The sequence below is a fragment of the Odocoileus virginianus genome, chromosome 9 (genome assembly GCF_023699985.2).
Source record: "Odocoileus virginianus isolate 20LAN1187 ecotype Illinois chromosome 9, Ovbor_1.2, whole genome shotgun sequence".
Lineage (NCBI taxonomy): Eukaryota > Metazoa > Chordata > Mammalia > Artiodactyla > Cervidae > Odocoileus > Odocoileus virginianus.
Genome location: NC_069682.1, coordinates 43,472,654 through 43,496,364, shown reverse-complemented (window position 1 = coordinate 43,496,364; position 23,711 = coordinate 43,472,654). Strand labels below are relative to the sequence as shown.

The 23,711-nt window shown below is 43.8% G+C and overlaps 1 protein-coding gene across 5 annotated transcripts in view; it reads left to right on the top strand.

The window, feature by feature from the left end:
• Nucleotides 1-15,251, top strand: part of RASSF2 (Ras association domain family member 2) — a 53,635-nt gene extending 38,384 nt beyond the window's left edge. For 4 of the 5 annotated variants that reach the window (XM_070472293.1, XM_020883692.2, XM_070472292.1 and 1 more), the window contains 6 exons: nucleotides 1,320-1,480; nucleotides 4,782-4,883; nucleotides 7,081-7,132; nucleotides 7,620-7,741; nucleotides 9,157-9,254; nucleotides 10,728-15,251. In XM_070472293.1, the coding sequence (XP_070328394.1) occupies nucleotides 1,320-1,480; nucleotides 4,782-4,883; nucleotides 7,081-7,132; nucleotides 7,620-7,741; nucleotides 9,157-9,254; nucleotides 10,728-10,812 (620 nt within the window). In that variant the 3' untranslated portion in view covers nucleotides 10,813-15,251. The remainder of the gene's footprint in view (nucleotides 1-1,319; nucleotides 1,481-4,781; nucleotides 4,884-7,080; nucleotides 7,133-7,619; nucleotides 7,742-9,156; nucleotides 9,255-10,727) is intronic. The other variant, XM_070472291.1, reaches the window with a different exon arrangement.
• The last annotated feature ends 8,460 nt before the right edge of the window (nucleotides 15,252-23,711 follow it).

Genomic DNA, 23,711 nt, shown 5'->3' with positions numbered 1-23,711 from the left:
CAATACAGAACTCACTAGTTTGTAAATAACTAATTTTTCTTAGAATAAGAAAAATTTTTAAAGGCTTCTTCCTTTTTTACTAATATTTATGGAAAACAAGTCAAGTTCTAAATTACTTTACCCTTTTTTCAAAATTTGCATTTTAAAGAGATGGCAGAGATGAGGAGACCAGATAGGACATTTGCATCCCAAAGATACAGGCAAATTTCTCCTAAGATGACTTTGTTTCCCCTTTGTTTAATACTTGCCAGCCTCTTAAGATAAACATAGTATTTTGGGATTTCAGAGGAGAGGAAGGCAATTCACATGGAGATGGAAAAGTAGTGGTTGGTAAACTGCTGTTTGCTTGGCCCTGAAAAGACTGTGTAATGCAGGGTGAACTTTGATCTCTGTTTCCTTTACCACATTTGGCCCATATTCTTTGCAGATACCTCTGATTATAGCTCTAGTCCTGTAATAGGCCTGCTATCTTCATCCTTCAGACAGTTAGGGGGAAAGTCAGTTTCTTCCTGAGTCTTTTTGGCTAAAAACTTACTTACAACCTAAAAATTAAGAATTTTAGGGAATTTTTAGGACTTCAAGGCTGGGAGGCTGCATCTCAAGGAATCCAGACTGAGAGAGCTGCTCCAAAGAGTCCAGTGGCGGGCAGCTAAGATATATAGGAGTTTTGCAACAAAGGACAGGTAATCAGAAAATAATTGTTAATTAAAAAAACCCAGATATTTCAAGTTAAGGAATCTAGTGCTTTTCTAGGAAAATGCAAGAGTCTGGGCTCAGTGAAATCATTCTTTTAATATGCACCTCAGCTATCTGAGGCAAATATCCTGTGTTTTCACTTCCTGAATTTCTTCAGGGGTCACCATAGGGAGTGGCTGCAGTCTGATGGCTGCTAACTGGCAGGCATTCTTTCCTTCCTGAGTTCTCTCATCATCAGCTATGACTGCAATCGCTGGTGATGGTCATAGCCTTTGTTTACTGATATGGCAGGTATTGTTCCATTTATCAGTCTTTTGGGTCTTTATTTTCAGCACGCCAGCAACATTTTGGGGTGGCAAATTTTGCTCCCCTACAATGGCAGTGGTAGAGCTGGGGTTTGAACCTGAGAGTCTGGCTCTGAAGTCTGTGCTCTAAACTTTGTCACTGTATTGCTTTTTGGTAAATTATGTATCATGTTTTTTTCCCCAGCAAAAAATACTGTTTTTATAAAATATATTTTTGGGGGAAGCCGTAGGTACTGTAGCATTGGACAAGAAGAAGTTACTGTAACTGCCACATCCCAGGTCCCGTCAGACAGAGCTCATTTCCTCTTTCCATCTCAGACTCCAGGGGCCTGAAGTCCCTACAGGAAGACACCCCACAGTTGATGCGCACACGCAGTGATGTTGGGGTACGTCGTCGTGGCAATGTGAGGACACCCAGTGACCAGCGGCGAATCAGACGCCACCGCTTCTCTATCAACGGCCATTTCTACAACCACAAGGTAAGGGAGGCAGGGTAGCACGGGGCAAGGGGCAACCCTAGTGGGAGCAAGACCCCTTCCTGGGCAAGTGCCACATCAGGGCTACAGACACCTGGGAAGCCATTCAGTCTTTGCCTTGTGGGTGGGCTGCTGGCCCTGTTAGAGATGAAGGCCTCCAGATCAGGAGCCCCCCCCTAGATGGTGGTGGTGTAGGAAAAACTGTGAGAAGATGCTTGTGTCCTAGGTCTTGGGTGAGTTCTTTGGGATGGGCCACCAAATGAGGGTCCGTGGCTTTGCACAGGAAGGAATTCAAGAGTGAGCCACAGTAGAGTGAAAGCAGGTTTATTCAGGGAGCTACACATTCTTCCATAGACAGAACGTGGGCTGTCTCAGAAGGGAAGAGGTGGACCTAGGGCATGGGGTCATCTGGGAAAGTGAGAGCAGTGCTGGGAGAAACACACTCCACAGAGAGTGTAGCCCTGGGAGATACACATTCCACAGACAGAATGCAGGCCATCTCAAAAGGAGAGTGGTGGTCCCGGGGCAGTGGGTCATCTGGGAATGTGAGAGCAGCCCTGGGCTATGGGGGTGGTTAGTCTTTATGGGATTGATAATTTCCTAGGCTAATGAGTGGGGGGAATATTCTAACTATCTTGAAGAAGGGATGGAGATTTCCATGAATTGGGGTACCACCCACTTTTTGGCCTCTTATGGTTGACCGTAGAACTGTCATGGCACCTGTGAGTGGGTCATTTAGATATTAATGCATTACAATGAGTGCATATGAAGGTTAAGGTCTACTGGAAGTCAAATCTGCTGACATCTTGGGCCTAGTAGGTTCCAACCAGTTTTTGTGGTATCCTGTTTGCAATGACTGTGCCATTCTTTTAATAGTTGTGCCCTGCCCACTTTGTTCCTATCTCAGTGAGTGAGATGTGAGATGAGCCATAGACAACCCTCATCAGAATCACCCACTTTACCCCCAGTCCACATGTTACTCTCTTTCTGCACCATGTGCCTCCAGCTGCTATGTGGCCTGACTTCTCTGTGAGTTTAAGGGCTGCCCTGAAAATAGAGCTGCAGGATTCAGGTTGATCTCACATGGCCTGAGCCTGTAGCATCTTGAAGCAGGGTTTTGGTTTCTGGCTAGAGATTGAGATTGGGCAGCAGCAAGATAATTGCTGAATCCTAGCCACTAGACCACCAGGGACCAGTGGCCTGTGACAAAGCCTTGGCCCATCAACTGTGTAGAAATGAATTTCCACCTACAGGCAGAAAGGAGTGAAACAAGTAAAGTGGTTATTAGGAAGAAAGAGTACAGTATGTGTGGATAGACACCCTGGAGGGCTCAGAGAGAGAAGTTCACACTCTCACAGTAGTTTGGATCACTTTTATGGGGCATTTCTTCTAGATTTCCTTTGATCAATCATCTTGGCTTGCCTAGTTCTGAGTCGGTATTTGATATATCTCAGGGTCCTCCCCTGTGTGCATGCACATCTCTTAGCCAAGATGGATTTGATCTAGGAGAGGCACCAGTGAGCAGTAGCATGAAGTGAGATCTTGATTCCCTGCCCAGGAACTGAACCTGGATAGCCTGGATGAAAACCAGGAATCCTAGCCACCAGACCAGTGAGGGCTAGAGGCTGGAAGCTATTTTTCCCTGGCTCTTGCTCCTAGTGAAAAATGCATTTATCATGGAGGCAAAAACTGTAAATGCAAGTACAGAGTTTATTATTAGAGACATAGCACAACAACACGTGGGAGAGCACACAGAGAAACAGTTTGTTTAGATGAGAAAGAAACAAGGCAAAGATGCACACCTGGGGAGAAAAGGTGTGGATGACCTTCCTAATGAGGAGGAGCATAGTAAAGAGGTGTTTAATATAGGGCAGTTCTTTTGGGGTCTTTGTCTTCCACCTGGCCAATCATCTTGTTTTGCCACCCTGGCTAATTTGTCCCAAGACATTTCCCCTACGTGCATATGCACCTTTCAGACAAGATGGATTTTGATGGAAAGCATCCTGGGAGAAGCAAGACTCATCATGGCCTGGCATTGTCCCCTGACTTTTTACCCCCAAGGAGCCTTTATGCACATGTGCAGTGTCTCCTTTGCCCCAAAGATGGGAAATATATGGCCTCCTGATCATTTATTCAGACAAGATTCAGCCCATCTCTGTTCCTGTCATGATTATTATCTTAAGGTAAATAGATAGGAGACAAAGCCTATCTATTTACTCTGTTTCTGTTACTCCATTTTGGAGAGCAAACATATCTAACCTGGAGCCCACCTATCTCCCGTCTCAGGAAATACTAACAGGAGGCTAATTGTAAGTGTCGGGCCTGAAGCCCAGTTTTTCCTGCCCGTGAAATGCAAACATGAGACCAGTTGTAAATGACTAGCCTGCGACCCATCTAGCTCCTGCCTCAGATTCTAGTGAAAAGACCTTGTGGGTAGTTGACATCATAACCCCTCCCTTTTTGACCTCCAAGGAGCCTTTTTGCACATGTGCAATTGAGGAAGTCTCCTTAACATCCTTGGTGGCTCAGATGGTAAAGCGTCTGCCTGCAATGCGAGAGGCATAGATTCGATCTCTGGGTTGGCAAGATCACCTGGAGAAGGAAATGGCAACCCACTCCAGGATTCTTGCTTGGAGAATCTCATGGACAGAGGAGCCTGGTGTGCTACAGTCTGTGGGGTCACAAAGAGTTGGACACAACTGAGCGAGTTGACTTTCTTTTTTCTTTCCGTAACTTCAAGATTGAGAAATACATGGTCTTTTATCTCTTATCTGGGCAGGGCCCAGCCTCCTCCATCATCTTGCTTTTATGGAGTTTCTACTATTAGGCATTTCTACTCATGGGGAGAAACTGTTCAGCCTGGGGCCCATCTGTCTCCTGCCTCAAGACCCCAAGCTAGCTGACCCTCCTTCAGTCTTGCTGCTTGGCTTTGATCTGGCCCTGGAAACAATTGCATCATGGAAGAATGGTCACAGACTTCCTCATGTTGAAGTTGTAGTGGAGGGTGCTTTGTGTGTGTTTTGTTTGGATGGAGGGCCTCCCTTATCTGTTCCTCTTTCCCTCCCCAGGCCTGCCAATTGGCAAGCTCAGATCCCTCCAGCCTCCTGTAGTGGGATGGGTACAAGTTCCTGAGCTAGGCAAAACCCAGGGCTCTTTGTTGACCTCAAAGCCTGATACTTCTAGGTTGTCAGGGGCAGGGGACTCTCAGGAAGCCCAGATTGAGTGCCGTTGTCCTTGTCCCTTGGGTTTTAGTGCTCCATTCTTGTCTGTACACCTGCTCTGAGTCAGACTCTTCTGTTGACAGACATCAGTGTTCACGCCAGCCTATGGCTCCATCACCAATGTCCGCATCAACAGCACCATGACGACTCCACAGGTCCTGAAGTTGCTGCTCAACAAATTTAAGGCAAGTTCTCTCTGCTGGCTGTCTCAGACAGTGACGTGTGTGCCTCAGGGCCCCCAGAGGTGTAGAGGTGGGAGCTATGGAGAGTGTGTGTTGCCAGAGTAGGACGGCTCTGGGCAGAGAAGGTTTAGGTTCTTTAGATCCCATGAAATCAGCATCACCTGGGAGCTTGTTGGAAAAGCAGGTTTTCAGGTCTCTCTCTCCCCTGAATCAGGCCCACCGGAATGGGAACTCAGAGAGGAGGCCAGGGAACCTGTTCAACAAGGCTTACAGGGATTCTGATACCACTGGAGCCTGGGAAGCACCAGCCCTCAGGTCCTTCTCCACCAGAGAAGGACCCCAGACCTGATGACTGGATCAGGGCTCCATGTACATATTGACTTCTGTGCATTTAGGGAAGCTACTTTATTTTTTTTTCATTTATTTTTCTTAGTTGGAGGCTAATTACTTTACAATATTGCAGTGGTTTTTGTCATACATTGACATGAATCAGCCATGGATTTACATGTATTCCCCATCCCGATCCCCCCTCCCACCTCCCTCTCCACCCGATCCCTCAGGGTCTTCCCAGTGCACCAGGTCCGAGCACTTGTCTCATGCATCCAACCTGGGCTGGTGATCTGTTTCACCCTAGATAATATACATGTTTCGATGCTGTTCTCTTGAAACATCCCACCCTCGCCTTCTCCCACAGAGTCCAAAAGTCTGTTCTATACATCTGTGTCTCTTTTTCTGTTTTGCATATAGGGTTATCGTTACCATCTTTCTAAATTCCATATATATGTGTTAGTATATTGGGGAAGCTACTTTAAAAAGTCATTCTTCAATAGATGTGAAAGTTATAGTGCCTGATGTTTTTAAAGGCTTATTACTCTGTATGTTTTCCACAATCACCTTCTAAGTCTTTTGGAAGCCAGGTATTCTTATTTTTATAGAAGCCAGTGTCTCCTAGTGGTTTAAGGCATGGGCTCTGGGTTTGAATCTCCATCCATCATCTGCTGGTTGGATGAATTGGACAAGTGACTTAAAATCCCTGTGCTTCTGCCTCCCCATCTGTAAAATGAGGTTGAGAGCACCCATTGCTGGTGTCAACAGAAAAAAAATTGCACAACCTAAAAGTTGAGAGCTATGTATTTTTTCTATTTAAACATAATCTTGAAGTTTGTATTGGAGTATAGCCGATTAACAATGTTGTTAATAGTTTCAGGTGAACAGCGAAGGGACTCAGTCATGCATATACATGTATCCATTCTCCCTCAAACCCTCCTCCCCTCGAGGCTGCCACATAACATTGAGCAGCGTACCGTGTGCTATACAGTAGGTCCTTGTTGGTTATCCATTTTACATGCAGCAATGTGTACATGTCCATCCCAAACTCCCTAACTATCCCTTCCCCCAGGCAACCGTAAGTTCATTCTCTAAATCTGTGAGTGAGAGCTATGTGTTATTTGGCGTATATTCTTAGGACTTCAAGCCCTGGAGGCAGCATCTCAATTTTCCTGAGAAAATTGCTCCGAGAAGACAAGGAGGGAGCTAGAATACATAGTTTTTCAATAAAGGGCAAGTAGTCTGAATGTCAAAAGATTATTGTGAATTAAAGGAAAACCAGATATCTCAAGTTAAGGAATTTAGTCTTTTTCTAGGTATGGGAAGATGCAAGTGTATGGGCTCACTGAAGTCATTCTTTTGATATGCACCCCAGCTATTGGGCCAGTGTTCAGTCTTTTCACATCCTAAGTTTCCTCTATGGTCATGTGTGGAGTCGTTATAGTCCAATGACTGCTAGTTGGCAAGTATTTTCTTTTTCCTTTCTGAGTCCTTCTCAGGACTCACTGGCTCACCATTGGAAGTGCCTACAATCACTGATGACTGTAACGTCTTTTGTTTACTGATATGGCAGGCAGTATTTTTCTTCTCACTGGATTTTCATGAGTATTAGATGAATTAAAACATGTGGAGTTTGTTAGAACTGTGTCTGGCATGGTGCAATAAATATTAGGTCTTATTACCTATTATTATTAATAAAGTTACTTACCTGCTCCATCTCCTCATCACTTTTAATGCTGTAGATAAATAGTCCTCCCCTCAAAAGAGCCTATCATTTATTTAGCTTTGCAGTGTTCAAGAAGAAGAAATGGCCAAAGTTTAGATGTGTAAATATATGCGTTTAGTGAGTATCTTTTGTTCCTTCCCGATTCAGATTGAGAACTCGGCAGAGGAGTTTGCATTGTATGTGGTCCATACCAGCGGTGGTAAGTATAAAGAGCACAAGGCACTTAAAACTTTTAATTAACTCAAAATAGCAAGTTAAAAACAGAATCTCTCCCTCATTTGCTTAGTTGTTGGTTTTGGAAACCTCCAAATGTTGTTTGCCTTCAAGGCGGGTGGGCTCCCTGGGTAAGTTCACTGGGGAATGCCATATGTGGTCAGTAAACAAACCCTAAAACCCAACTGCCTGTAAAAAAAAAAAGGAACTGGATTTTCTCAAAGCACAGAGAAAACTATTTTCTCCAGCGCAGCATCTTCCAAAAGGCTTGAGGTATGGAAATATTGCTGGGGAGCGGCAGCAGTTGCTTTGAACAATACCTGTTGAATCTGTCATTTACAAATCAGTTTCCTGACTTGTATGGCCGCATCTCCTAAGGTGCCTGGTCCATTTGAGCCCCTGAGTTGACAGCTACTTACAGTGAGAAAGACCGCAGGCAACTCAGAGCTGCTCTTGGCTGTGTGTGGTTCCAGAGAAACAGAAGCTGAAGAACACGGACTATCCTCTGATTGCCCGGATCCTCCAGGGCCCATGTGAGCAGGTCTCCAAAGTGTTCCTTATGGAGAAGGACCAGGTGGAGGAAGTTACCTATGATGTGAGTCCCTTTTCAGTCTGATATCTGTCCCAGGAGGGTGGGGGGTGGGTTGGATAAACGATAACTGGGTTATAGCTTGGTTTTTTTGCCCAACTTTGTTGCTATTTCTCAATACTAGGTTTTCTTGAATGGTAATGATCATGGGGCCAAGGAAAATTAATGTAGAGGCTAGGTTGAGGCTGTGTCCTGTGGGAATTAATTGGAAGAATGCTGAGGCACAAAATGATTTCCATAGAAGGAATAAATTTATTGAGGCTTTTTGGTATACTTAAGGGCTGAAAAGTTTCTGCAAACCTTTTCTAAGCAGTTTCAAGAAGTTAGCTGAGATTTTACCTTACACACTAGTTTGCTTTTGTTATAGTAACAAACATTCCCAAATCTTAGTCACTTACAACAGCAAACATTTACTCTCTTGATCAGGATTCTGCAGGCTGGTAGCAGTTGTTCTGCTCTAGATGTGGTTTGACTTCAGGTGGCTCAAATGGTAAAGATTTGCCTGCAATGCAGGAGACCCAGGCTCAATATTTAGGTTGGGGAGATCCCCTGGAGAAGGAAATGGCAACCCATTCCAATACTCTTGCCTGGAGAATTCCATGGACAGAAGAGCCTGGTGGGCTACAGTTCACAGGGTCACAAAGAATAGGACACGACTTAGTGACTTTCACTTTCACTACATTGCGTGTCTTATTCAGAGACCAAGGGTTCAGAGGCAGTGGCTGCTTAGGTATGCTTCTTATGGCAGATGGCTGGAGTGCAAGAAACCATGTAAGCTCATTTAAAGCCCCCACTTGGATTTGACATATGTCACATCCACATACATGTTCCATTGGCCAAAGCACGTTGCGTAGCTGAGCCCAACATTAACAGGATGGAGAAATATACTTCTCGCATGGAGAAGAGTTGATGGAGCAGGGTGAGGATGCTGGTGAGGGGGGAAGAGTGGCTGGTGGGGGCCACTCTCTCACTTATAGCTTTTCAGGAGGAAGTTCACATTTGGATACCTGTTTGAGACTTGAGGCACAAATCATCATTCTGAGCATGGTTCCTTAAATTCTTTTAGGGGAGATCAGAAGGGTTTATTGGATGTTATGAGTTCCAGTCTTCTCTGCATGACTGAATCGAGAGAAAGTGCTTTTCTGTGTTTGACATTACCTCTCGTGGTATTGAATACATGAGATAAAAATGAGAAGTTATGAGATAATGTATTAAATATCATGTAGATAAAGCAATCTTTATCCTGGACTCTCTGCCCACCTTGAGAAGAATAAAACTTGGTTCCTGTCTTTGAGGAAATCCTGAATTAGCACAGAAACAGATTTCCCAAGTCTTTGTGCCTAACATGAGAGAGATGCCCAAAAAAGTTGGAATAGTGCTGATAGGGGTCTTATACCCCAGACTTACTTTTTCCTCCTCAGGTGGCTCAGTATATAAAGTTCGAGATGCCTGTCCTTAAAAGCTTCATTCAGAAGCTCCAAGAGGAAGAAGATAGGGAAGTCAAGAAGCTGATGCGCAAGTAAGCATGGCCCCTGGGGTGGCTGGTTGGGTTCTCCTGAGGCCTCAATGAGAGCAGGCTTTGCTCTGGAGCCTTGCAGGGGCTATGTGAGCTGCTGCCGGGATCTGGGTCTTATGGACTTTGTTCAGGGGACTTCCTGTTGACAATGCCATATGTCAGGTGGGGACATGAAAGTTGTGTTGATGTGTTTGTCTTTCTGCTTCTTGTTCAACTTCTCATTTTGATATGGGACATAAAAATATTCCAAGGATTTTAGGAAGGTTGTCTCGGTAGTGGAAATTCATCTGAGCAGAGTACCTCTAAAATTCCTTCCTTGTATCTTTCCTCCTTTTTTTTTTTTTCCCATTTATTTTTATTAGTTGGAGGCTAATCACTTTACAACATTGCAGTGGTTTTTGTCATACATTGACATGAATTAGCCATGGATTTACATGTATTCCCCATCCCGATCCCCCCTCCGACCTCCCTCTCCACCCGATCCCTCTGGGTCTTCCCAGTGCACCAGGCCCGAGCACTTGTCTCATGCATCCAACCTGGGCTGGTGATCTGTTTCACCATAGATAATATACATGTTTCGATGCTGTTCTCTTGAAACATCCCACCCTCGCCTTCTCCCACAGAGTCCACAAGTCTGTTCTATACATCTGAGTCTCTTTTTCTGTTTCTTTTTTTTTTTTAAACATCTCTTCTGGAAATTGCATTTGGGTTGAAAATTCCAGCACTAAAACTTTGTTCTAGGAAGGATTTTGTTATTTTTTTGTCATATTTAGTCACAAAGTAGATTGCATTTCACAGAGATGGCAGAACGATTGAGATTTTCTTGCCACTAGAGAATAAAGTCAATGCTACATTTATTGTGTTGGTGATAACTAGTATGATAGCAAGGAACATTTATTGACCACTTACTATGTGCCAAACTTTAAAAATGGTTTTTGCTGTGTAGTGCAAAGCCATGTTCACTCTGTATAACAGTGTCCATTCCAGTATCTGAATTGCCATAATTCAGGAAAGGCATAAAAAACAGTACATATCAATAAGCCATGGACTTCCATGCCTGGTAGTTACTATATTCTCTTTGGCAAAAATATGAAGTTGCCATTTTTGTAGGCTCCTCCAAATGGTAAAAATAATGGCAATTTCCTATGGTCCAGCCTAGTTGAGGATTAGATGATCCTCTATGCATAGTGCCTTAAGCATATTAAGTACTCAGTGAAGGGAACCTTATTACTGTTCATGTTATTTCACCTTCTCATTCTTTGTCAGATTTTCTAATAATTATTTTATAATTATAATAGTTTGGAGTGAGCCTCTTCAGCCCTTTCATCCCGTTGTGGTAATGAACACAAGTAATGAAGTGGTTCAAGAGTGGGCCAGTAAGAGAAGCAAAGGGTTGACACATTTGGCCCCACTGTGACCCGGGTGGTGGGGGAGGGTCACAAGAGGGACTCTGTTGCTTTTTGCTCTCCACTGCAGCTCTTCTCTCCCCAGGTACACTGTGCTCCGCCTAATGATTCGGCAGAGGCTGGAGGAGATAGCTGAGACCCCAGCAACAATCTGAGCCACTAGGAGGGGATCCAGATGCTGCAGAGGCTGTTGCTGCCCAGAGAAGACTCGCAGGAAGCTGGATGCCTTCCATGGAAACATTTAAAAGCAAATCTTTCCAGCTTTCAAACCACAATGGAGATGCCAGCAACTCCCTGTCCTTTGTTTCCCTGCTCCTTTCCTTCACTCACGAGGACTTTCAGTTTTTATTATAAGGAGGACCCAGAATGTGTGTGCACATGTGTGTGCTCATATGGTACACATCCACATGCCTACATGATATATTCACATGCAATTCAATTCCAAGCAACCAGCACTAGTGCTTAAGGCTGGCAAATATGTGCTTGTAGGCAGGAAAATCAGAGGAGTCACCGCCAATCTGAGGGGTTTTAGACTGAAGAAAAAAATTTCTTCTCTCAAGTGCCAGGGAGCAACCATACATATCTGTTCAACTTTAGAGGGAAAAGAAGGTCTAGCACACTCACCATCTGGGGTATTTATGTGTTAATAGGCGCTTCCCTGGTAGCTCAGCTGGTAAAGAATCCACCTGCAATGCAGGAGACCCCGATTCAATTTCTGGGTTGGGACGATCTCCTGGAGAAGGGACAGGCTACCCACTCTAGTATTCTTGGGCTTCCCTGGTGGCTCAGATGATAAAGAATCCGCCTGCAATACAGGAAACCGGGGTTTGTTCCCTGGGTTGGGAAGATCCCTGGAGAAGGGAATGGCTACCCACTCCAGTATTCCTGCCTGGAGAATTCCATGGACAGAGGAGCCTGGTGGGCTACAGTCCATGGAGTTGCAAAGAGTCGGACAAGACTGAGCAACTTTCACTTTCACTGTGTTAATAGATATTCTCTCTGTATGCCTAGAAGGATCTGTGAGTCTGAGATCCTTGGAAATAAGTTAATTAACAAACCGTGCCCTCAAGGCAGGTCTGATGGAAAGAAAAAGAAACTATCAGTGGGGTAGATGCAATAAGCCCACAGGTTTTTACACTGGAAACTTTGATTGTTCTAAGTAACAAGGACATATCTGTGTGGATGCCAGTAAAGAATGGACTCTGCCTTGACCCTTGCCTCCCTGGCTACCTCTTGGAAATAGGGGGAGCCTGATGTTTCTCTCAGCATGCCAAGCTGTTGACCCCAACTCTTTGGTGCCTCCTGAGTTGAAAGAAATGTCTTATGAAACAGGTCTCACTCATTTGTACAAGGTGCTGACTGGCTGACGAGGCCAGGGCCTGGTCTTGGGTGGCTGGGAAATTTCCCCTCCTTAGGGAAATGTGAAGACTTCTTGTAGAATGACAGGTGCCTGTAAGCTCAGTCCATTTGCCCATAATCAAGGAGTCTTCCTGCACTTGGAGCTGAAGTCCTATGTTTGAAGTCAAGGCTTTAAACTTTCCAACCACTATATTCTTGCAAGTTGCTGTCACATTGTATGTGGAGATGGACTCTTAGGAATGAAGACTTCTGCTATTTACCAAGTATGGGGTTCAGGGATGCCTTTTGGGCTGCCCTCTGATGGTGCATAATTAGGACGGAGCTTCTCTATCAGCTTCTCTGAGAAGCTACCTGTGAGATCTTTAGAGAGACTCCAATGGAGGGGAAAGGGCAAGAAGAGTCTGTCCCTTGGAGCCCCCCATTGGGAAGATTGGCAAGTAGCTCAGCCCCAGTACAGCTGATACTGTTTGAAGAGGGTTAGATGGATGGTTGGAACAGGGTGCTGGCTGTGGAGGTCAACCAAGCAGGGCCAGAAGCTCCTAACAGCAGGAGTCTGAGCCTTGTTGGGGTAGAACTCCCCATCTCTTCTCTACCTCCTCTCTGAAGATTTGGAGAGCTGGGCAGTTGAGGAAAGAAGAACATTGATCTGTGCCTGCAAGGAAAGTGGACCCTTGCCAACAGAGCTCTTCCTGCCAGGGGCACCCTTGCCCCCATCTGCCCCTGTGGCTTCCAAGAAAGACCTCTTTAGATGGCTTACAGCTGTGGTTTCATTGTTGACTTTCGAGAAGTTGGTATGCTGCCACTTGTCATTTTGCCAAGGGTCCCTTAGCAAGCTTACTGCCTCTGTGGGGATATCCACCAGCCTTGTGCAGGGTGGACTGGAAATCAGGAGGGCCTTAGCCTCTTCAGTGGGCTTCTGCAAAATGCACAGAAAATAATAGGGGCCCAGGGAGAGGCTTCCTTTGTTACAGATGGGAAAGAACAGTTTTGTGAATGCAAACATACTTCCTGAATTTTGCATTTGAGAAATGACTTGGAAAACTTTTCTTCTGGTTATTTTTATTTTGAATGTTCAAAGCCTTTGTTGGCCCCAATAATCTTCCTTAAATGGCTTGGGAAAAGTGTTTCCACGACGTAAATTACTAATGACTAACTTTTATTGGACAGCTGTTTTGGTTTATCAATGTTCTCTTTAATTTGCACTAACATTATGATAGTGTTAAACATGGAAATGTTGCGAAATGTCAGTTTGCCAGATCACTTTCTGAGAAAGTGATACTGGGGTAGACTTGGTTTTTTTAAAGACTGGGGATTGGGGTGGAATTAAGGGAAATCTCTTACATGATACATTCCACTTAATGCAGGCCCCACTCTTCCATTTTGACTCACCCTGTTTAGAAATCATTTCTCATGTACTAATAACCCAGTCAGGAATTTTGGAAAGATTCTTTGAAATAGAGACACTGCTGTAATGTAAAGCTGTATTTTCTCACTGGTATCACATGGCCTTCCAGCTTTGAACTCCTGGACAGATTTGTGTGCATTTATGTAACTGTGTGCAATGAACCTGAAATCATGTGATGAACAAAGGGCCAATTTATAGGGTTTTTTTCCCTCACTTGTGAAAAGTGACATAGCCTCATCCGACTTAATCTTTTTCCCGGAGCTTATGTTATAAGGTGATCAAGTGAAGGAAAAACTTGAGTTTATCTGATTGGTGATAAGGGGATCCAGTCCCCCTGGTGATGTTGGAATTAAGCACAAGGTAACATTCTTAGTAATCACATTAGTGAGAATGTGAGGAGTTAAATTGTAGGAGAAGGGGGGGCTGGTTACCTTGAGGAGGAACTGAAAAGCACAAATAGGCTTGACTGTGCAAACTGGTAAGGAGTGTGCATACTGACCTCCAGGTTTTTGGACTTTAACTCTGAGTTGAGGCTGAGGTGGGAGAATCTGAGATTAGCCATCCCTGTGACAAATGCTGAGCCCTGAGGTTGAGGTTTTGGCCTGAGACTTCAAGGAATAATATATTCACCTTTCCCTCCTTTCTACCAGAAAGAAAACAAGACACTCTCCTAGAGACCTCTAGATAATGATATTTTGTCATCAGTGTAGATAAGACTTTAGGACATAAAGACCAAAAAATAAAAAAGTCACTCAAAACACAAACCTTGTTCTCTGATGCAAAAATGTCTTGGCAAGAATTCTTTCTCTGGAGTTTGGGCAGTTATTTCAGGGTTAGGAGATTGGAAAGAGAGATGGATCACAGAAGGGGAAGAAGCTCTCTTAAGAAAAGAGATGCTCTCTTTAAAAAACAAAACTGTTTCAAAGCTCTGTAGCACAGAGAACATGGTGCCATAGGTACATCTCCAAGGGAAATTTCTGTATGAACAAAGGAGTTCCACAGGTGGCCCTAGTAGTAATGAACCTGCCTGCCAATGCAGATCTAAGAGACACAGATTCAATCCCTAGATCAGCTTCCTGATCCCCTGCAGAAAGGCATGGCAACCCACTCCAGTATTGTTGCCTGGAGAATCTTATGGATAGAGCAGCCTGGCAGGCTATAGTTCATAAGGGTCGCACAGAGTCGGATAGGACTGAAGCAACTTAGCACACCAGCATAGCACCCAAACCATGATGTGAAGGCTTAGGTAGGAGGCAGAGATGTCCTGGAGCACCGATGCAGCAGTACAGATTCTCTAGTCAAGTCTCTACTTAAATTGTTTTACACAAAGTCTTCTTGTTGGGGGCAGGTGAGACGAGAAATGATCTAGAGAGGTAAAAATAGACACACGTGGCACCCTTTCTTTCTGAGGGAATTGACAGCATTTACCCTGTCATGGGAGGTTACAGCTCCCCTTGTGTTATAGCCAAGCACTAGACATGGACAGCTGAAAAGGGAGAACCTCAGTTTACCTGTAGAGCCTCCCCAGCAGATCGCAGACCTATTTTCCAAGCTGCTGGTTTCGGGTGTATAATTGCTACTGTTTCTTAAGGGTTTCCCCGTTTGATTTAGCTTTGTAAAGTATCTTTTATCTTAATCTTAACTTGCTTTTCAAGCAATGGTACATGACCTGGTTCAATGTTTGGGTTCTGAATTTATAAACTGATGTGTTTAGATATCTTAATGTAACTTGACAAGTCCTCAGTAGGGAGCTGTGAATTTCTGTAACATTTTGATATGTTTTAAAACACCTGACTTAGATCTTGTTGAATAAAGCACTCTCAAAAAGAATTTTCTGGTGGACGAGTGTGTGTCTGCTGCATTCTAGGAGGGTTGGGGATGGGAATGTGAAGGTGCATCTGGGAGAGGCTTTGATTTTCTCCCTTCAGAGTTCATGGTTTGAATGTGTTCGGATTTGTTTCCAGTTTTCCAAATAGAAAGTGAAATTAGGATATTCCTTAGGGATCTTGAGTTCAGGCCCCAGTGGAAACAAGAATTGTAGGAATAGCTGGGGACAGCTGTTCAGTGAGGCTGGATTTTTGTCCTAACTCTACCCTGGGTTTGTTGGGGCCAATTCATTGAACCTTTTTCTAGGACTTGTTTCCTCATCTGTAAAATGGTCAAACCACTGTCTAGTGTTGGGAACCTGGGTTTATCTCTGTTGATGGCAGCCCCCCAGGGGTTGCCAAACCTAAGACCTACAGATTAGGGCCCAAGTTCCATCAGATGGTATGGGGGAAGGGTGATGGTTAATTTATGCACAACTTGGCTAGGTCATGGCACCCAGATATTTGGCCAAACACTAGTCTGGGTATTGCTGTGATGATATTTTTAGATGGGATTAGCCAGGTGGCACAAATGGTAAAGAACCCAACTGCCAACGCAGGAGCCATAAGAGAAGCAGGTTTGATCGCTGGGTTGGGAAGATCCCCTGGAGGAGGACACAGCAACCCACCCCAGTATTCTTGTCTGGAAAATCCCATGGACAGAGGAGCCTGGCTGGCTACAGTCCATACGGTCGCAAAGAGTTGGACATGACAGAAGTGACTTAGCATGCAAGCAACATTGAAATCAATAGACTTTGAGTAAAGCAAACCACCATCTATAATGTGAGTAGGCCTCATCCAATCAACTGAAGGCCTTAACAGAAAAACACTGAGGGAGAGGGAGTTCTGCCTCCAGTCTGCCTCTGGACTACAGCTGCAACACTGGCTCAATTCCCTGAACTCCAGACTGCCAGCCTACCCTTGAGATTTTGGATTCCTCATCTCCCAAAACTGCATGAGTCAATTCTTTAAATTAGCTCTCTCTCTCTTTATGTGTATATACACACACACACACACACACACACACACACACATATCTACCTATCTATCTATATGTATATCTTCATCCTGCTGGTTCTGTTTCTCTGCAGAACTCTACACAGAGAGAGGTTGTGCAGTTGGTTTACAACATTTAAATATATGATTGACAATTGTCCTACTAGGAGATCTGGCCACGGAGCACAAAGAATGACCAGTATAGTTTGGCCTCTAGAAAAAGATAACAACCAAGACTGTATTTTTATCAGTGCCACCGAACAATGCTTGTATATTTAGAGTTTTCACTGCAAGCAGCAGCTTTTTAGGTGCTGAATTAATTAAACTGAGTGAAATAGATGAGCAGACAGGCAACACATATAAAGCAGTGAGGTGTTTGTACTGTACAGTATGTGGATGTAGACAACATAAACAAAAGATAAATGGTCTTTTTGGGGTCCTACTAAGACCTCAAGTCAGACAGTAAACTTTATAGAAGTAGAGTGCCTGAAGTTGCCCAACAAATACTAATAGCTTCTACCAAAGGAGTTGGCAGTTTTTGTCTTGCTTTATGAAAACAGATTTTATGAAATAATTTGTTGGTATCTATTCTATGTAATTAAGCTATTACTAACTGGAGTTTGCTATGAGAACAAGACTTTACTGTAAAATTCTGAATACATTCAAGTAGGTTTTTCTGGAACACTTAGATGCAAGCAAACCTACTGAAAATTGAACATGGGTAAAAACTGACAGTGCTGTTTTTGTCTTAAAACCAAACAAAATAGGGGGTGGAGGGAATGCAGGGGAGAAAAGAGGCAACCAAACAGAGTAAAATTTTTTACTTATTATTTAAGTATGTAGTTATATAACTATGTAAATTAACTTTATGGTAATAGTAACTTATAAATATATATTTTATAAATACATAAGTTTAGCAGTTTTAAAATCATGGGCTCATTGGTAGGGGCTGTAAGTCCTGGTTGCTCAGGACAACTCCAACTTACGTCTGTTACTCTAGTGTAATTATCAATAGCATCCCCTTTTGTTCTCAAAATGTCCCAGTGTGAGTGATAAATATGGTCACTGTGTGCATTGGCCAAAAAGCAGCTTATCACAATTTTAATATGTAAGATGTTTAAGAAAAGTCATAAATTAGAGTTTAAATGTTAAATTTAAACTTTAGTGCTAAAATCTAAACCCATGTTTTGATGGAAGGCAGACTACAACATGGATGTTTTATTTATCACTATTTTGATAATGCTGATTTAAATGTTAAGTTGTAAAATTGAACACCATTCAAATTCAAACTCGTGACTTTCAATGTCACCCTAACTGTGTCTGCAGAACCATTTAAGGGATCAGGAACACTACTGAGAGAAACCTGGGCTCCCAGAGTGCATGTGCATGTGAAGTCACTTCAGTAGCGTGACCTCATGGACTGTAGCCCTCCAGGTTTCTCTGTCCATGGGGTTCTCCAGGCAAGAATACTGGAGTGGGTTGCCATACCCTCATGAGGGGGATCTTCCTGACCCAGGGACCAAGCCCATGTTTCTTATGTCTTCTGCACTGGCAGGTGGATCCTTTACCACTAACGCCACCTGGGAAGCCCTACCCAGAGTGTAGTTTGTACCAAAGTTTGGATCAAAGGATCAGGACAAGCATGGGTTGTCTTATTAATGGGAATAATTATGTCTTAGAGATGTCTGAAGTGTAATTTCAGGAACAAGTTGATGAGAACTCCCACACATATTGAATGGCTGGACTGTGAAAAGCCTGGAATCCAAAATGACCCCAAGGAAAGATTTTTAAAGGCTAGGGACATATTTACAGAAATGTAATTAATTAAATTGTTAAAGTTCCTTTACCAAATTTTGGCAATAGCACGAGTCATCACAAAAATTAATATTAGTAGTCTGGCCAGAATCCTTTAGTTAACTAAACTGAGTCACTTCCAACTCTTTGTGACCCCATGGACTGCAGCCTGCCAGGCTCCCCTTTTCATGGAATTCTCCAGGCAAGAATACTAGAGTGTGTAGCCTTTCCTTTCTCCAGGGGATCTTCGCAACCCAGGGATCCAACCTGGGTCTCCTAAATTGCAGGCAGATTCTTTACCATCTGAGCCACCAGGGAAGCCCCTCAGTTAACTCAGCAGAAAGAACAACTACAACACCCATGATCCACTGAAAGAAAACAAGTAGAAGCTGAACTTAAAATGATCATAATAGGACTTCTCTGGTGGCCCAGTGATTAAGAGTCCAGCTACCAGTGCAGGGGACATGGCTTCTATCCTCGGTCCACAAAGATTACACATGCCACAGGGCAACTGAGCCCCTGGCTGGTTCACAAATCACACTCTGAACAAGGCTAGAAGCCACATAAACCCACAGGATCTTAAGAAAACTAAAACTTCCCTACATTATAAGATACCCTCAAAGATCCTAAACAAAACTAAACCCTAAATCCTAAACAACACAAAACACCCTCAAGTTTCTTAAATGATGCTTAAAATCTTAAGCCCCAAATTACCTAAACTAACTCAAACAACTCTACATGACCTAAGGATCACAATAGACTAAAAGATCTTAAGCGTCATACCTCCCTAAAGCGCCTTAAAAATTCACATTTGCTTTAAGTCTATTTTAATGAATTTCAATCTATTTTAATAGATCTAAACCCTTTCAGTCCAAAAGGCCATAAAAAACCCCAAGAAATCCTAAATACACTTAAATTCCAGATTCCCTAAACAATTCTAATTGATCCAAAATTATCCTGTGCTTGTTAAGTCACTTCAGTCATGTCCGACTCTTAGCGAGTCCATAGTACTATAGCCTGGCAGGCTCCTCTGTCCATGGGATTTTCCAGGTAATACTGGAGTGGGTTGCCATGCCCTCCTCCAGAGTATCTTCCCGACCCAGGGATCAAACCCCTGTCTCCTGTGTTTCCTGCCTTGCAGGTGGATTCTTTACCACTGAGCTACCAGGGAAGCCCCTTTGTAAGTGCTTGCTGGTAGGATACAACCCATCCTCCTCATCTAGGAACCTGGATGCCCCAGGGCCCTAAAAGGTGGGGAGGCTACAGAATATCCCTCTCTCCTGAGCAGGGGAGTGCCTCTTCTCTACAAGGAAGGTCTTATAGGCATCTGGCTGCATGGCTGGCCAGAGGCCCAAGTGGTCCTTTTCACATCAGTGACTCTCTCCAGACTGGCTACACATTCTAGCATCTTCAAACCAATGACTTGGTCAGCTTTGACATGCCTTGCCAAGAGCTAATGCTCTGGCCCATTTGGAGCTTCTGTTAGGACCAGCAAGGTCATTTTGCTCAGGTTCAAATTAATGAAGTGCCTTAAATGTATGCTTTTGACATTATCACTAGATGACACACAATTGTGTTTTAGTTTGGGAGTTGATTCCACAGACAAGGTGGAATAGGAAAGTGTGATAGGAAAGGGAAGGAAAGGGAGGAAGCCAATATAGGGCTTGTTATTAATTAACTTAGACTTGGGCAACTACAGCTCAATCCTACTGAAGAACTTTGGGAACATGGTAGAGTGCACCTCAGAGTTCTCCCACTGCAGGGCGAGGCAGCTGGGGTATTTAAACACCAACCTTCATCAGGCAATGGTAGAGGACTGCTCTTGGGGGAGGAGGGAGCCATTAATTCCCTAAGCACATCAGCTTGCAGTGTACACAGGCAGCACAGACTCTGGTGGCCAAAGAGCACATGTGCTGGCTGTTAATGATCAGGTGTGTGTACACAGAAACAACAAGTGATAGGAACAGTATCTCCTACATGAAGTCATTGTATCTGTATATGTTAAAAGCAATAATTTGTTCGATGTAAATATTAAAGTTATTCCACAGCACAGGTTTGTAAACTTGTTTCTTCGTTCTTCATCTTTCGATTTCCTGATGTCCTAAAAAGAAAGGCTTTTCTCCTTCACTCTAGGAATTTATCTAGGGTCCATATTCCACCATAATTTCTTCCTTTCAAAATCTTTAAGCACATTTGCAAGGATCTCTTTTCCAGATAACATTTATAGGTTCCAGGGATGAGGACCTTATATTTTGGGCATCATTTTTTAATCTACAGAACTATGGAAAGCCTCAGCTACTTTGGAAACAGTGAAGTTAGACAAAAATGTTGCCCATAGTTGGTTGCATGATCCTGTTTAGCAGATTAGAAAATGTATAACTTTGAAGCTGGGAATAATGCCCAGTCATGAGAAACAAAGTCTGAGAGAAACAAGGCCAAGGCAGGGCTGACCCCAGACCTCCAGCTCCTAGGATCCACACTTCTTGAAGCTCATTCCCTTCTTCTAGGCCATCTCAAAGCCACCATATAATTGTGAGTAAAAGCAGTTAGTGAACTGAGGAAGCTTTGGCTCTTTTGCTCTGTCATTCATTTGAGGCTGGAATCAATTAAGATCCCAGACAAAGAAAGATGAGAAAGAGGGTGTTTTTTGGAAAGACAGTGTGTCTTAGGGGAGGAGCCTTTCTCTTTGTAAGCCTGAATGACATGCTGAAATTGCCCCTCTATTTTCTTGCTCTTGCCCGGCAGTTAGTTCCAACTTATTTCACTTTGGTGAGATCGCTTCCATTCTCAGATAACAACAGATGGCCCCATCTCAGATATCCAGCTTAGCTTTTCTTTCTCCAGGTCATTTAGATGTTTGGGGTAGCAGCTTTCAGTTGGTTTTCTTCATTCTTTCTGAGAGCGCACAGCTGACAACCCAAAGGTATCTACCAGACAAACAATGAGGAGTGCAGGCATTTGGGGGACACACTGCTGATAATTTCAGTCACCTGACCATATGAGAGAAACCCTTTGCCTTGCAGACTTGTGGATTAATTTATGCACCATATGGACCAACCAGGCACCTGTTTCCTGGAACACTGGACTTCCTAGGTTGTGTCGACAAGACGGCTGCTGGACTCCTAGGAGTGGGCATACAGGGAGCTCAGGTCAGTGGTTGGGCAGTGCCCTTCCCGCTAATGGCATTCAGCCTTGTCCATTTTCTTCTGACTCACTTTTCAACTGTGTTCCGGGGACTCATTTCAGGAGGCATATATTGGTGCCCACTTGTGGAATACTCCAGGCCTAGGAGCCCTCCAGGTGAACCTGGCTCTTTCTGACTCCTCTAGGTCCTGGCCATTCCCTGCTGTACTTTCCATTTGTGGGCACAATGCCTCCCTGGACAACTTGGACCCCTGATGCTTATCTGCTGTCCAGGCCACTAATGTAGTTCTCAGGTAGTTTCTTGACTTTGCAGCTTCATCCTCCCTCTTCTGTAGACTCTGCCTGGAGAGGGCCTGGGGCTTACCAGGCTCAGGAGCTCTCTTTCCTCCATTTCCTCTCATTCCTCCCAGAGACTTCCAACTGCACTTAGAATGAACTCCTACACAGACCTTCAAGGCCTCCTCAGCAGCCCCTGGCTACGTCCTCAGCCTCATCTCACACACCTGCTCTTCTGCTCCCTTTGCTCATGCTTTCCCCCTCATGCCACCAAACACATTCTCAACTTGGGCTATTTGAACACACAGGTTTCTTCTCCTGAAGCATCTTGGCTGCATGGTTACCATGGCTAACTAGTTCATTCTTATTCTAGCTCATTCTCATTTCTCAAGTCTCAACTCAGATGTCCCCTCTGCAAAGAGGCCATCCTGATCACCCAAGTAATGTCTTCCTTCTCCAGTCATTATTTAAGAAAGTTTTTTATTAAGATAAAGTCTACTTATTAAGATAAAATGTACCTATCTTAAATGTAGAGCACAGAGAATTTTGACAAAGGTATACATCCATTTGGGGGTAGCAATACCCCAATCAAGATCAAAATCAATGCACATGAGTTTGAGCAAACTTTGGGAGATAGGGAAAGATGGGGAAGCCTGGTGTGCTGCAGCCCATGGGGTTGCAAAGAGTTGGACATGAATTAACAACTGAACAACAACATCTCCAATCAGGATACAACCTTTCCTCAGTGATTTGTTATCATACTGCCTGTTTCGTCAACTTCACTCTGTAGGACTTTTCTTACTTGTTTGTTGTTTGTCTCTCCCTATAAAATGGAAGCTCCTGGAAACCAGAGATCTCTGTTACCTTCACTGTTGTATTCCTAATGGTCAATTATTCTCTGTGGCACAGAATGGAATTAATGAATGATGTTTTCTATTGGTATGAGCATAGAGTCCCGCCTTCTAATGCTGCAAACTCCCCCAAGGTATTCTGTGGGATTTGGCATTGCCCTTTCTTTGGTGTAAAGGAATATAAGATGCTGGTACCAAAAGAAAAAAAAGGTGCAGGTACTGCTGGAGTGAGTAACACTCTTAGTCCCTGGGCCTTTGCCAGAGTGAACCTGTCAGAGCTCTTTCCTCTAACTCACACTCTGCTTCAGCGCTGTCACATCCTGCATCTGCCCAGCCTCAGAGGCCACCTTGGAGAGTCAAGGTTAGGGTCCTCACTGAAAGGTTGCTGCTGAACGATAAAGACGCTGGGATTCTTGGCCTCCAGAGGAGACGAATTCAATCCAGGGCCAGAGATGAGGCTGGATTGCTCAGAGCTTTTGTGTAATAAAGTTTTATTAAAGTATAAAGGAGATATAGAAAGCCTCTGACACAGGCATCAGAAGGGGGCAGAAAGAATACCCCCTGCTAGTCTTCAGCTGGATGTTATATAGTCACTAGCAGTCTGTTAATGAAAAGAAGGGAATGTCCTAAAACTCAGAATGGCACCAGGCCCCTCATCCATAAGTTGCATTTTGTGATAATCTTGGTAGCAGTTGATTCATCCCAGGCCATAAAATGATTGACTTGAATCTTGTAGAAGGGCAGATTACCATACAAATAGTTTCGTTTACATAGATTAGGGGAACAATATCTGAGTATAACATACTGGTTTGTCAAGTAGGTTCTGAGCCATTTTGGAGGAACTGACTTGAAGACAGTCTGGGGTAAATGCATAGCACATTAACATAGCTTAAGACAAACATTTCCATAAGAAAAATGTATTGGTTAACTCAAGGTTTGAGAATAGTTAGCTTCAGGTGAAACCAGGTGTCATGACAACACAGTATTTTAAGAGAAACTTCCTTTTAAATTTGTATAGAGAAGGAAAAAATTATCGCTAGTTTGTTTCCTCCTGCTGCTTAAGAGAGATAAAAGTGTCTGACACTTGCAGCCTATTTCCTCGGTTTGGAGACCCCTGGCCTTCCTGCCTGTTACCCTCTCATCACATGCAGTCCCAAAGCCAAAAGTCATTCATGTTAACCTCAGAAGTTTGGATGATGCCTGAGTGTGTGAGTTAGAGGTTTTTGTTTTTGTTTTTTAAGCAGAATGTCCTAATAGGCGTTTCCCAGGCCAGGCTCCTCTGTTCATGGAATTCTCGAGGCAAGAATACTAAAGTGAGTTGTTGTTGTTGTTCAGTCACTCAGTCGTGTCCTACTCTTTGCTAC